The 15,272-nt window shown below is 47.8% G+C and overlaps 1 protein-coding gene across 3 annotated transcripts; it reads left to right on the forward strand.

Annotated features, from left to right (window-relative positions):
- Positions 1-1,953: 1,953 nt before the first annotated feature.
- On the forward strand, positions 1,954-14,116 carry MSL1 (MSL complex subunit 1). 3 transcript variants are annotated; one of them, XM_081109821.1, is made up of 9 exons: positions 1,954-2,853; positions 5,528-5,751; positions 6,795-7,177; positions 9,089-9,136; positions 9,597-9,661; positions 10,287-10,354; positions 10,791-10,915; positions 11,087-11,159; positions 11,550-14,116. In XM_081109821.1, the coding sequence occupies exons 1-9, from the start codon at positions 2,086-2,088 to the stop codon at positions 11,638-11,640; spliced, it is 1,845 nt and encodes a 614-aa protein (XP_080965947.1). In that variant the 5' UTR covers positions 1,954-2,085; the 3' UTR covers positions 11,641-14,116. The 3 variants fall into 3 exon arrangements, with proteins under 3 accessions (XP_080965947.1, XP_080965948.1, XP_080965949.1); XM_081109823.1 differs by lacking the exon at positions 1,954-2,853 and adding an exon at positions 3,130-3,240; XM_081109822.1 differs by lacking the exon at positions 9,089-9,136.
- Positions 14,117-15,272: the final 1,156 nt, after the last annotated feature.

The following is a 15,272-nucleotide window of genomic DNA, read 5'->3' on the forward strand; positions in this document are numbered from 1 at the left end:
ATATCTGATATGCAGGATGTATTTTCATTGTTACAAATTGAACATAATTAAAGCATAGTGATTAATCACAAAAACAATATGTAATTATATACGTGTTTTCCCCCGATGGTCTTAGGCGACCCCTGTGAAAGGGTCGTTCGACCCCCCAAAAAGCAAGATTTAGGTGGGGGAAATTCAGGAGTGTGATTTTAGATGTAAGTGTGAAATGCCTATTAGACATCCAAGTGGCTATGTCTCCTAGGGAGTTGGATGCACGATTCTGAAGTTAGGGGGTGCATCCAGGGAGAAGACATGCATTTGGGAGCTGGTCAGCATAGAGGTGGTATTGACCGTTTTGATCCTGGAAGAGATCAGCATTTGAAATCGCCTCCCACCACATCACATCCCCCTTCACTGGTCACCCCTCCTCCTCCCAATACTTCCCTGGCGCACCCGGGGCCACGGGGTCTGGTGGAAGGGGACTGGGCGCTCCTGGCTTCTTAACCTTCACACCCAGAGTTTAAATGCCCAGCGCGCCATGCTGTGGGCCCACCAGGCAGAGACGTCAGTTTTAATGAGAGGTTTTCACATGAGGCCAAGAATGTTAGTCTTCTTCATCTCCATACGGGTTGAAAATATATATACAGACCTCACCAGAAAAGGAAAACAACCAATTACAACGGAAAGCTTTTTCACGAGGAATTCTGGGAGGACTTACTGGCTAAAGTTGCCTGGAAATTAAGACACACAATGAACCCTGAAAGGCAACAAGAAGCGCTCAGCAAGTCCGCGCGCCCTAGCGTGTGCCTCCCCGGGAAAGGTAACCCCCTTTGCTCCAACCCTGCAGGAGCCCCCAGGACGGGAAGGAGGCGCCGAGGCTGGGAGAGAACTGTCGGTAGCTGGCAACACCCATTCCAGGGAGGTTGTGGCCACCTCCCCGGGCGGACATCATGGATGGGACCCCCTCCGACAACGGGGGTCCGCCCGTTTCTGACCTGGATCCCTTAGAGACAAAGGACTTCACTTCCCCCCACACAGTGTGGGGCTAATGGGGGGCTAGAGCTCCACCCCGGAAACACCCACCGGCTCCCCGGGGAGACTGAGTCACGAGCTGGTCCAGGAGGCGGGCAGGGCTGCAGGGGCCGCTGGCCCGGGGCGCGGGGTCCACGTCCGCCCAGGGCGCCCTGCCGCCCGCCGCCCCCTCCCGCCTCAGCGCCCTTCTCTCCGCTCCTTTTCCCCGGGAGCCTCCGCAGGCCCCCTCCGCCGTCGCCGCCCGCGCCCGGTCTTCCCTCCCCGCGCCCCGCGGCCCACCTTCACCCCGCTCCTCCGCGGGCTGCTCGGTCCTCGCCCGACCCCCGGCCTCCCCGCGCCCCCTCCCGCCCCCTCGCGGCGGCGGCGGCCCCTTGCACAATAGCGCGCCCGCCTCCCTCCTCCCGGCTCCCGGTTCGCTCCCGCCCGCGGCCCGCCCCGCGCATGCGCTCTCCGGTCGGCGGCGGCTGCGGCAGAGTCGGCTGCGAGCGGCTCCGTTTTTTTAAAGGGAAACGCTGAGGCGCCGGGGGTGACTGTGGGGGAGGGGACCCCGAGCCGCGGAGACCCCCGAGGGAGGCGACAGACCCCCTCCCGGAGTAGGAGGGCTTTGGGCGGACCCATCCCTCCCACCCCCTCCTGAGGAGGCGCGGGGGGGAAATGGAGGCTCGGGGCGGCTGAGGCGAGCTCGGGGCGGGGGGCCGGGCGGGGACGGGGGGGTGCGGGGTGGGGAGACGAGGCGGGCCCGGCCGGGCCAGGGGGGGCCGCAGCGAGCGCCGGGGATGAGCTCGGGGGCGGCTCGGGGCGAGCTCCTGCCTCTGAGGCGAAGGCGGCGGCGGCGGCAGCAGAGGCGGCGGCGAGGCCCCCGTGGGCCGGCGGCGGGCCTCAGCCGCGGCCTGCACGCGTCCGCACGCCGGCGGGATGGCGCCCGGGCCCCGGAGGCGCCGCGCTAGCCGAGGCCCGCGGCCGCGCTGCTGAGGCGAGCCCGCCAACTCCCCTCCCCCTCCGCCCGCGACCCCCCGCACCTCGCCCCTTCCCCACCCCCTCCCCGTCGCGGGCCCCGCGCCGCTCCGGACCACTATGACCATGAGATCCGCCGTGTTCAAGGCGGCCGCGGCCCCTGCCGGCGGCAACCCCGAGCAGCGCCTGGACTACGAGCGCGCCGCGGCGCTGGGCGGGCCCGAGGACGAGGCCGGGGCGGCCGAAGCCCACTTCCTCCCCCGGCACCGTAAGCTCAAGGAGCCGGGGCCGCCGCTGGCCTCCGCCCAGGGCGGCAGCCCCGCGCCCTCCCCGGCCGGCTGCGGCGGCAAGGGCCGCGGCTTGCTCCTCCCGGCCGGGGCGGCCCCCGGGCAGCAGGAAGAGAGCTGGGGCGGCTCGGTGCCCTTGCCCTGCCCGCCCCCGGCCACCAAACAAGCCGGCGTCGGGGGGGACCCCGCGGCCGCCGGCGCCGGCTGCAGTCCCCGGCCCAAGTATCAGGCGGTGCTGCCCATTCAGACGGGCTCTCTCGTGGCGGCGGCCAAAGAGCCGACGCCCTGGGCCGGGGACAAGGGTGGGGCGGCTCCCCCAGCTGCCACCGCCTCGGACCCGGCCGGACCCCCACCACTACCTCTGCCCGGGCCGCCACCCCTCGCGCCCACCGCCGCCGCTGGGACCCTGGCGGCCAGCGAGGGCCGATGGAAGAGTACGAGGAAGAGCCCTCTCGGGGGTGGCGGCGGCGCGGGAGCCTCCAGCCAGGCCGCCTGCCTCAAACAGATACTCCTGCTGCAATTGGACCTCATCGAGCAGCAGCAGCAGCAGCTGCAGGCCAAGGAGAAGGAGATCGAGGAGCTCAAGTCCGAGAGGGACACGGTACGCGAGGGGTTAATCGGCGTGCGGGGCGCGCGGTGCGCATGCCCGGGGCCGGGGGCTGTGGGAGGTTGAGGGATCCCTGGGTTGGGGGTAAGGAGGGCGGCCACCGGCGAAGGAGAGCCTCCGGGGCCGGGTCCTGGGGAGCCAGGCCCGCAGACACGTGGGGTCGGAGGGCAGGGTGAAAGGGCAGCCTCCCGAGGGGGCGGGAGGGGGGCGGGCAGGGAAGGTTGCAGGCGCCAAAGGGTTAATTTAAAATGACAGCGCCAGGCTGGTGGGGAAGATGTTTGGAGTGGAGAAGGAAGAGCTGGCTTGCGAGCGGTTGGAAATGCCGTGGTGGGATGCACCCGTGGCGGCTTTGTGGCAGGAAAGAGCCGCCGGGTCAGAAAGGCAGGTCCTGGAGGAGAGGGACGCGGCGGCTGTAGCATCTCTGGGCAGGAGAAGGGTCGGCCTGCTCGCCGGCAGAGGGGCAGAGGGGGTTCACCGTGGAACCCTGTTAGAGTTTTCTTAAATGATAGGAAGAGACCGACTGCTTTCGAGTTGAGTTGTTTTTTAAAAAAACTGAAATCTGTTCTAAAACCTGACCCACTGAGCGGCTCCCTTGGATAAGAATGGTGTTTAGCCCTGGCTGGTGTGGCTCAGTGGGTGGAGCGTCGGCCTGCGGACTAAAGGGTCCCAGGTTCGGTTCTGGTCAAGGGCACATGCCCAGGTTGCCGGCTCGATCCCCAGTAGGGGAGGTGCGGGAGGCAGTCAGTGATTCTCTCTCATCATTGATGTTTCTGTCACTCTTTCCCTCTCCCTTCCTCTCTGAAATTAATAAAGATATATTATATAAAAAAGGAAAAGAATGGTGCTTAGAGGCTGGAAGGTGTTAAGGCATCAGGGGAAAGTGAGCTTATTAAATGTGTTACATAGACCCCTCCACCCCCCAAAATCTCTATATTTTAGAATCTTAAGGTAGCAGGGAAGTCATTTATTATTTATTTGTACTTCTGAGCTGCCTTAAGGGCACCTTATGTGCTGAAACATATTCCTTCAGATATCAGGAAAGCTGTGGTGATGGGGTATTACTGTGCTAGCATACCTTGCAGCTGCCTAAAAATAAACATGGTTTCTACAATTGTGTTAAGGTTGCAGCAGTGCCTGCTCTCTCTCTCTCTCTCTCTCTCTCTCTCTCTCTCTCTCTCTCTCCTCTCTCTCTCTCTCCCTCCCTCTCTCTCTCTCTCTCTGCCAAGGGCTGAGCAGGGGAGCAGAGGGCTATTCATTGTGTTTGCTTTCCGAATGAATTGCATTAGGCAGCGGCTGTTGTACTGAAGGGTGCATTCTGCAAGGTGGAATGGGAGCTGGGTAGATTTCATGAAAATACCTCATGGTGTTGGTTTGTGGAAGTTACTCAACATGGAGGTGGCACTGCTCGGCGACTGTACTGCAGTCCAGGGGTGTGATGGTACTGTAATTACAACACACCATATCCTTACATTGGAGGGGGAGCAGGAGAAGAAATCAAGGAAATGTCACCCACAAACCATGGTTAAGTAATGTTCAGGCTGCGAGTCAAAACAGAAGGGCATGAAATGAACTCTGGTGCCGGGGGCTCGGCTGGCTGTGGAGGTCTCTCAGTTCCTGAGGTAATGGCCTCTTTGCAGATGTTCCTAGGCAGGAAAAGTGAGGTGAGTCAAGGATAGAGTGTCAGTCTGAACTTGGCATTCGCTGCTCCGTTGTGTGTTGCAGTCTTAGTGTTGTTTAAGCTTGTTTCTCTTTTTCCAGTTGTTGTTTGGCCTCTACTGAAATCTATGTACAGCTAAGTAGATGTTACGGAGGCAACATCAATATCACTGTCTAACCCACATAAAATTCTTATTTATAGGGTATAAGTGGCACAGTTGGCACCTTTTCTCAGAACATTTTAATGTGATGTTTTCAGTGATAATGGACTTCTATTTTCTATTTGATTCTGTAGTTCTCCCTTTAGAGTTAAAAGACTACTTTTAGTCAATATTCAGATAAATAGGTATTATTTTCTTCTGTTGTCAAGTGCAAAGTAGTATGCATATTTCATCATTGATAGGATTTATGGGTAATACTTTCTATTTCAATTCTTCCAAATGTTTGTTCATTGTTTAGATGACACCCATCCACCCAACCAGACCCCTTTCAAATAACACTGCAATCCCTATTGGCACTGTGACTGTGTGAGCTTTTAATCCCTTCTCAATGCACTCTTTGGACTTTGCCCTTGCGTATAGCATCTTGGAGTGGAAGTAGAGAGGATAGGATTTGGAGAACCCTAGGGCCTCCTAAAAGAACCTAAGGTTAATTCTGGAAACTACCAAGCTGACTTGGAGCCACATGGTTAGCCGTCGCAGAGACCATGCCATTTAAAAGGCATGTTGTGGCCCCTCCCAGTGAAGAGGATCTTCTTTCAGAAGAATGAACTACAAATTCCCCCACGTCCCTACCCAGCTAGGTTAGCCCCTAAAATTAAGCAATGTAATGTTCCTTGTCTTCTCTCTTGTGTTTAAGGAAAACTATTTAGATGAATGTCTGCCTATTAAAAATAAGTTGGATTGCTGTGGTCCATGGAAAGAGGTAGAAGACCAGATGGAGTCCTACGTGGCCTAAGTACCTGCATTTAATTTTTTGTGTATTAAGTCTGCATTTTGCCGCTCTTTTTTAGCTCCTTGCTCGGATTGAACGTATGGAAAGGCGGATGCAGCTGGTAAAGAAGGATAACGAGAAAGAAAGGCATAAGCTGTTTCAGGGCTATGAAACTGAAGAGAGAGAGGAAGCGGAGCTATCTGAGAAAATTAAACTGGAGTGCCAGCCAGAGCTTTCTGAGACGTCCCAGACTCTGCCTGCCAAGCCTTTCTCATGTGGGCGGAGCGGAAAGGGACACAAAAGGTGTGCTTAACTTTGTTACGCTGTCTGGACATGCTGAGGACACTTACTTCCAGTGACTGGCAGTAGGGGATTGGGACTTATAAATTAGCTTTACTACAACCACATTCTGAATTATGAGGTCTTCTGCGTTGAGAAAGTATCTTGAGACATTTTTGTGCAGGCTATAAAAGTCTGTTAGGAACATTTTGGTCACAGTAGTAATTACAGAATGCAGAGTACATCATAAAGAGAATGGACAACAAATGTGACAGCTGAGTTTCTTAAAGAAAACTACAGCAGTTCACCTCAAGTCAGGAAGTGTTAAACTCCTTCATTGTGCTAGGTATTGGTGGATATAAAAAAGTAAGATCCAAAAAAAAGTAAGATCTAACTGTCCTTAGACTCAAGAGATTAGCTGAAAGCATGGCATAAATTTTAAAAACTAACAATTCGACTGCAATAAAATATGCAGATAGACAACAGTAAGATGAACTAAGTTTTCTAAGATTCAGGGATAGTAAAGATTATTTTGAGTTAAGTAGGAGATGGATCTTGAAAAAGAAGTATAGACTTTAGGTTGCTAAAAAGAAAAGGAGATGGCATTCTAGGAATGTGCAGTAGTGGGGGCGGGGGGGAGGATAGTGGTAGGAGAAAGAGAGCCAGCAGTTAGCAAGAAAAAAGAAATAGAGATTGTAACTATCGTAGTATGGGGGGGGGGGGGGGCTGTGAGGAGAAAGAAGAGCTTGGTCTTTGGTTGACAGTAATGAAATAAGCCACAGGGTAGTGGCACCTAATATTAGCTGAAATGTCTTGAAGAAAATAGGGACCTTTTTAGTTTTAGTAGGCAATAGAATGCTATACAAGTTTTTAAGCATGTAAACTCACTTGTTAAGTAAACATTTACTAAGGGTCTATTATATATACACTGTTAAGCATGACTGTCAAATGAACCTAGATATTTAGATACCTGAATACAAGCTAGTTCTCTTACCCCAAAATGAAATCAAATCAGATTTTATCCAAGAGTCAATGAATTTTATTATGTTTTCTCCCCTATCTAATAGGAAATCCCCATTTGGAAGTACAGAAAGAAAGATTCCTGTTAAAAAGCTGGCTCCTGAATTTTCAAAAGTCAAAACAAAAACTCCTAAGCACTCTCCCATTAAAGAGGAACCCTGTGGTTCCTTATCTGAAACTGTTTGTAAGCGTGAATTGAGGAGCCAAGAAACTCCAGAAAAGACCCGGTCTTCAGTGGACACCCCGCCAAGACTCTCCACTCCCCAGAAGGGACCCAGCACCCATCCCAAGGAGAAAGCCTTCTCAAGTGAGATAGAAGATTTGCCGTACCTTTCCACCACAGAAATGTATTTGTGTCGTTGGCACCAGCCTCCCCCATCACCGTTACCATTACGGGAATCCTCTCCAAAGAAGGAGGAGACTGTAGCAAGTAAGGCATAGAGAACACTTGCTCTTATACCCTAGTGGTGGCGGTCAAGCTAACAAGTGTGAAAATGCCCTTGGCATTTTTTAAAAAGTGCAATCAATAAAGCAGAGTTCTGTCAAGAATGAGTAAGTTAACAGCCAGAGACAGACACTGTGCAGGCATTGCAAATAGATGGAATTACAGCAAAATGTGCTCAATGTATTTGCCTGCTTACAACACTGGGAGATGTGTTTGCCAGTAAGTTGCTCATCACAAGAGCACCAGACTTGGGGGTGTAATCTCCGGCAACTTGCATGCCCTCTGAAAGAAGGGTTTTCTGTGCTGTGAAATGCATAGAACTTATACTTTGCTATGCACGACTGTTCCTGCAATTGATATTGTGTGAAACCTGGGAGGGTGGTCTTTGGGTGTTCTCAGGGGCCAATGGTAATTTTTGGGTTGGGGAGCCAGCTTGGGGTGGGGAATTTCACCTGGGCCTCCGCTCTTTAACCATATAAACATTTATCTGTATCTCTATGTCCCGGTCTGGGGGGCAGGAGGAATCTATGAAAGACCAACAGTCTTACTTTATCTTACTATACTTCACAAAGGTTCTAAATGTGAAGAGTTTACTTGGATTGCAGTAGCCCATTGGTTGTTCATATATTTAAATAAAATGGTCTACAAACTATTTTTCAAACAATAAGGACTATCTTGGGATATCTGAGCTGCTTGGGGAGGGTGTGGGGTGTGGGACCTTGGTCTTCATTCCCTTTTTTCTTTATGGCTTCCACACAGAGATACTCCCCTATCTCCTACATCAATCAGTAACTGCAATGTGCCTTCAATTGTGTAATGTTAGTCCGTGACAGTCACTGTGGGTGCTCCGGGTGATGGTCGGGGAAGCCTTCTTGAATAGAGCTGCAGCCCCGAGTTTCTACTACTGTGTCTTGCCCCAGCAGGGATGGGGATGGGAATCCATTCCAATAAGATAAGAGCATTCTCCAGGCTTTGTCAGGCTGTTCTGGTTACAAAATTAAGTGGGGAAGATAGATTACTCTTCTTAATTATCTAAAATTCATTAGGCCTCACATTTGAGTACATGAAATAGGCCAGGATCCTGACCTAGGTTTAGGTTTTTTGTTGGTTCAGTCAGTTGAACAGGTTCATCCTTAAGTTAACCTTCTGGCTGTCATGGCAATACTGTGTAACAAGAGAAACGGTGAAGCAACTTCCCATCCGGGATTGGCAAATAGCTTGGTCCAGAGCTGTTCTATGTGACTGGCTGTTTTTGAAAACCATATCTGCCCTAGTACAGAACATTTGAAGCACCTCTGAGATTGTGGGCATAGAAGGCAGTACAGAAGGAGTCTGATTGGGGGGGTGGGGGAAATCCCAGTCCTTTGAGGAGCCTGAGTTGTGAATAACATGTGAATCCTTATTCTTGATGCCCTATCTCAAGAGGAAGTCTCAATGGCTTGTTCTAAGGAAGCCAAAGTCTTTGTGCATGTTGTTCAGGCTGGACCAGCAAGGTAGTTTGTGTGGAGGGAGGAGGGAGCTGTTTAAGAAGACTACATATGTAAGTTTTGAGAACACTGATCTTTTATTTGAAAAATAGGGTCAACTTTTACTCACCTGCCATGTTCTGAGTTTAAGGTTTGATATCCTTGGCCATCAACTGTTGCAGGGAAACCACCCTAAATAATGAAGAAAAGAAGTCGTCTCAGTGTAAAAAAAAAAGTGGTGGGCTTATTTTCTTTTCTTTTGTCTGTTGTTCCCTCTTCCCCTCCCCCAGAGAGAAATTCTCAAAAGAACAACTCAAAAAAACCAAATGGCTTCCTAGTGAGAACGTCAGTGATGCTCCTTTCCTCCATTTTGGGTATGGGCTTTTTTTCTTTTTACACTGAGATGATTCTTCTTTCCTGCATTATTTAGGGTGTCTGATGCCATCAAGTGTTGCAGGAGAAACTTCAGTCTTGGCTGGTGAGTAGAATAGGAATTGTGCCGGCTGGGCCTGGGGGGGCTGGGGGGTGGGATGGTGGATGGTTGGGAGTTGCGTTCCCCATCAGCTGGATGTGGGAGAGTGAGACTCCTTGGTGTATGATTACACTATAGACTTCAAAATGACTACAAATTTCAGTTGTTTTTCAGGAACTGCAATAGCATCCATTATATGAATTGTCAGGTATTGGCTTAGGGTTTTTTTTGTGATCCTGTGTTTGGCAGACTGCCATGGCATTTTAGGTTTTTTTATACCATAGCGAGGACACTGAATATGGCTTCAGGTGAGGCCATAGAATGGATTCCTATCACTTGGTAACTTTGTCTAACTGGGGAGAGACCTCTTGTCCTGGTGAATAGGAGGAGGGTTGTGTGATCTTGGATTTAAGAGTGGTTCCACCCCTCCTCCCTTTCTTTTTCTTTTTCTCTTTTTTTTCTCTAGTTCCTTCTTGGAGGGACCACTCAGTAGAGCCTCTAAGGGACCCAAATCCTTCAGACCTTTTGGAGGTAGGTACCCAAGACCTGTCAGTGGAAGGTAGTGAGAGACAGAGTAGAAATAGGAGTGTAATGTGACTATGTCATAATAACTGTATGGATGGGCTAAATAAAACTTTAAAGCCAGAAGTTTCCTTGAGAGATTATCCACTCCAACTCTTCGTTGTATAGATGAGAAAGCTGAGGTCCAGGGTGGTTAAATAATTTAGCTAGGGTGTGTTCAAAGCTAGAGTTCATGTTAAGTAGAAAAGTTAGCATGAACCACCACTCAGCAACAAAATTATATATTCCAAACTCATTTGATTCTTAAAAGTTTGATATTTATTTTAAACTCTGATTCTTATCAAGTATGGCGGATTTATGACTGTCTCATGAGTTGTTTTAGTTTAATGTGACTTCCACTTTGGGAAGTTATGGAAATGACTGAAATTTGGAGATCCCACAAGGCTGGGGGTAGGGGAAGGAGAATGTGTCTTATTGATTCTGTTACCAGGAGGTTCCCATAATATCCGTAGAACTCACAGACTCAGGTGGGACCTGAAGGTGGAAGATTTTACCTTCCTGGAAGCTGGAAGTGGATTAGTATATGTGCGTCACATGGTGATAAAAAGCTTATCAAATTCTGTTCTTTACACAGAACCTAGATGACAGTGTGTTTTCAAAGCGGCACGCAAAACTGGAGCTGGATGAAAAGAGAAGGAAAAGGTGAGGCTAGCGATGTCCATCCTGGGAACAGCTGAGCCCTGGGACCCTGACAGCTCTCTCGCCCATGCTGTGGAGAGTCCTGGGTCTCCTAACACTTTTAACTGACTGGCTTCCCAGTTGGTTGAGTATCTTTGTTGGAAGTGGTAGTTGTAGGTAAAACGTTTGGCTTCTTTTTCTTCGGGTGTGCTCTTTCTCCGTTCCACTCTCTGTTGAACGTCAGCACTTGATTGGAACTGCTAGACCTAAACAGTGTTCTGTAACCAGGCAGGCAGTTCTCTGGAAAAAAATACAATCCTCCACCCCATCCCGCTACCCCCAATCAAGAAGAGTCAGCAAAGACCTTCCTAGCATCTGGATTGTGTGAGTTGCTTTTATAGAGAAGGTTTTCAGTAATGTTGGGTTTGTTTATTTTGTTTGTCTGGTTTGTTTTTCCCAGATGGGATATTCAGAGGATCAGGGAACAAAGAATTTTACAGCGACTGCAGCTCAGAATGTATAAAAAGAAAGGAATTCAGGAATCTGAGCCTGAGGTTACCTCATTTTTCCCTGAGCCAGATGATGGTAAGTTTTGTCTATCTAAAAGAGTAAATGTTGTTTTAAAGAAGAAAGAGGGCACAAGGCTCCAGGTTACAGCTTGTTCTGAATGAATGAACAGGACGTTGGAGCAGGTAGAGCTGACAGACCTTTCTCATCTACGTCACTAACAAGGTTGCATTTGGCTTTCTTCCATAGTTGAAAGTTTGATGATTACTCCCTTCTTGCCTGTTGTAGCATTTGGACGACCATTACCAAAATTAACTCCACAGTAAGTATAAAGGGTTCTTTTTCCCTCCCCTCTCAGGTAGCTGGTACTTCACCTCCCTTTCAGACTGTATGAAAACCTGGATATAAGTGGAACGGGTAGCTTAGGGGTTAGCCATGGTTCTTTGACAGAAGTGAGACTACCTGGGCAACAAGCTTTTGCAGTGATAAGATTCCCAAGCCCAGAAATAGGAGGATTTGCTTTTTAAGTTGGAAATAGATTATTTAATCACTTTGAGGCAGGAAAGACATTCTAAAGTTGGGACTTTGGAGTCAGGGCTAGGAGTGGTGAGGGACATTGTGTTTTTTTATTTTTTTATTTTTTCAGAGTTATTCTCATGTCCACCTCCCTCCCTCTAGTCTTAGACGTTGATTTCCTTATCCTTTTTGCCAGGAATTTTGAGCTGCCCTGGTTGGATGAGCGTAGCCGATGCAGGTTGGAGATCCAGAAGAAGCAAACACCTCACCGGACGTGTAGGAAATAACTGTGCTGGCAAGAACCTTCTGTCTTCAGATAGTTGTAGCGTGCCATTCCCAGAGAGTGGCAGAGACCTGTATATGTGACCTGTGTCCTCATGTATGTTATTCACTGATAATGCCCTTCCATACTCCCTTGATCTTGGTTTTGTTTTCATCATTCTGATTTCACAAAAACTCTTTCATTGGGCTAATTGTGAGTTATAGAAGGTGATTGGGATATCTTTTCCTCTTTTGGGGAAATGAGGTCTCAATCTAAATCTCTAGGGTGGCAGATTTGGAAGCTTGCAGGGTCTGCTTCTATACATTTGCCTATGTTAATGGGGTAAAAGGGCTCTTTCATTACACTTGTGGAAATAAAGCATCCCCTGCCGTTAGATCTGTGCTGCATGGCACTCTTCTTGCCCTAGTATACCCTTCCATGTAGTTTGAGTATAGTGGTTTTTACCCTAAAACAAAACAAAACAAAAAAACCCAACACCATGAGCTTAAGGACCAGATGAGGAATTATTGAAGTGATGAAGCAAGTCATCTTCACAGGGTAGAAGTGTTTGGAGAGTTTGTAGATAAATATCTGAAAAGACAGTTCTCTTAAAACTACTCTGTGATATAGCCATGTGGGAAAGGATGTTTGGCTGTGATTTTTTTTTTTTTTTGAGTTAATGGGTAACTGAATTTTTTCCCCTACCCCTCAAAAAATAAAATCTTTGGAAAACAGAATGGGGATGGTTACTTTTGGACAAGTTATGGCTCTAAACGAAAGCAGTTGACATTTGGGGATGGCATGCCAGAACCTGTATAGATGTCCTTGTGTCACATCACTTCTCAAGTATTCCTTTGTTGGGCTTTATCCTTTTAGCTGAGCTCTTGGTGGTGGGATAGAAATTTAGGGAGGGTGGGGGGTGTATGTGGAAATATGTGCTTCCTTTGGCTCACAAATGTCTACATCTTTAAACAAACAGGTGTACCTAATGAGCTTCTCTATTCACTTTGTAAAAACTGATTTGTATGTGTACCATCTTGGTCCACCACCACCACCACACCCCTTTTGCTAAAAAATGTCAGCCCAGCACTCCAGGCCACTTTAGTCTCAGTGTAAGATCCCTGTAACTATCTGGAAGGAAAATAGAGCCAAGACCTCTGGTCTTCAATATATAGGAATTGCCTTTCTTTAGCCTTCAGGACTACCGTGTGAAAACAAGTAGGGGCCTAATCTCCTAGAATATAGGGACTTTCATCCTTGAAGAGAGTATGTCCCCAGATTATTAGCACTTTTAGAGGAGAAGCCAAGGTATGTAGGGTGTGTGGCCGGCCCATCAGTGGAGCATGAGAGAATGGGATACCGTCGTGGGAAGAAAAGTTAAGTTCCTCAGGGGCCTCCACTGCTAGAGCTTTTTGTGAGATGTTAATCTGTGCTCCCTGGGTTTTACTTTAAAAATAATTATTCCGGCAGCACATGTCGTATTCTTGGATGATCTTGCTGCTCTTATTTCTCGTGTGTGTGTGTGTGTGTGTGTGTGTGTGTGTGTGTGTGTGTGTGGCTGTGGCTTTGGGTTTTCATTTGTAACTCCATCTGCTTAGGAGAGTGGGCTCTCCACAAGGGAACCTGCTATGAACTTCATTGCAAGAGTGTAGAGAGAAATAGGACTTATTCCACTAGGGGCTCTCGTTTCACACCTTGAGAAGAGGAAGGGGATTTCCAGAGAAATGGCCAGATTTTCTTTGTTCTCCATCATTTTAACATGGCAAGCTGTTTGGTTTTCCTACTCTGCTATGTTTCTTTATAATGTGCCCAAGAAGAAAAAAGACCAGTTAGTGTCTTTACTTTGTTCCTCGATTCCTCACAGTTTCTTCATGATTTTCAGCATTTTTATTGGATTCCTAATTTGGGTATGAGTTAGCAAATTAATCTTTTGTTTGTGCCCTACCCAGAGGACTCCCCAGATTCTGAACTTGAGCTAGACGAAGAGGAATCCATGAGGTGCTATCTGGCCAGACTTAAGTGGATTCTATTTCCTTGGTTCTCCCTCTACCTAGAACCTCTTATTTTATTGTCCCCTCTTTTAGATCAATTCTCCTTTGATTTGGATATATTGAGGTTTATTGAGAAGGATTTTGGAGAGTAGATTAGCAAAGTTCCAAGAGTGAAATTACAGTGTGTTAAGAGTGTGGGGGGAAATTCACCTTATTTTTTCCCTACATGGAGTACAACACTGTGAAATTCAGTCTTCAATTGAAGGCCCTGCAGTTCTCCTAAAACATAGATCTTTGTTTCTTTAACAAAGTTTAAGCTAGTGTTAATAAATTAAAAAGAGAAATTGCTTGTCTGTCCACTTCAGCTTTGTTTTAAGCTCATTTCATATTGTTGTCTGTGTTGTAATTCATACTTTTGATACCATTTCTGATGTGTAAAATTGGTTGTCTTGTAAATATCTTATAAAGAGTTCAATTGTAAATAAACTACTGTGGCTGTTAATTTTTGAACTTCTGCTTCAATTTATTTTATTGGGAAGCATTAAACAATTCGGTTTGTAGATTTTATTTATTTTAATATATTTTATTGATTTCAGAGAGAAACATCATTGATGAGACTCATTGATCAGCTGCCTCCTGCATGCCCCCCACTGGGTATCTATCGCACAACCTGGGCCTGTGCCCTGACCGGACGCAATCGAACCGTGACCTCCTGGTTCATAGGTTGATGCTCAACCACTGAGCCACGCTGGCCGGGCTTTCTTTTTTTTTTTTTTTAAACATTAAATCATACATCCTTCATTTTGAACTAGGGCAGTTGGTTTTTGGAACTGGATTTACAAGTTGTCTCACTTGGCAACTTGTTTAAACAGTTGAGATCTGTTTGGACCCTGGTTCTATCTCTGAAGGCATTGAGAATGCCTTGTAGTTTCATATTGCCTGTAACTCTGATAAGCATCAGGATCCCTAATCATACTTGTAAAGAGATTACACATGACAGAATCCTGTGCCACAGTGACCTTTTCCCGATATATGTGTATTATTAAGGTGTATTCTTGTAGATGCACTAATAGCTTAGCTCATATATCTTGTATGTCATTATGGTCCAAAGAAAATACAAGTGGGGGAAAAGGTTTACAGTTATTTTTATGGAATACAATAATTAGTACAAGAATAAACTTGTGCGTACACACAACTGTAAACCTACTTTTGCCCCACCTGGTATACTGATTTTTTTTCAGTCTGACAAAGGCCTTGCCAAAACGAAAGTATTTCCCCATCTGGTTAACAAGGAAATCATGTCACTATATTGAACCAACGACGGTTCCCAATCGTCTTCTCTTTTTTAAATCAGTTCTAAAATCTTGGTAAGACTAGCATCATGCCAGCCTGCACTTTGGGAGAAGTGATGGCTGGGGTGGAGGGACATGAATGAAGAGGAAATGAGAACGCAGGGAAAGTGCAACAGGAAATCCCGGGCTTCGCTGCAGACATCATGGTTTTTCCTCCGCCCTTTAGCCTAAAATGGGACGGTGTGGCAAACCTGATGCAGCAGCACTGCTTTAGAAGTTTACCTTGATTCGTGATTTTACCACACAAATGCAGTAAAGTGATTTGCTTCAAACGTAGGCAGAAACAAGAAATCGAAAAAAAACACACACCATGA

The sequence above is a fragment of the Myotis nattereri genome (genome assembly GCF_964212035.1).
Source record: "Myotis nattereri genome assembly, chromosome: 16".
Lineage (NCBI taxonomy): Eukaryota > Metazoa > Chordata > Mammalia > Chiroptera > Vespertilionidae > Myotis > Myotis nattereri.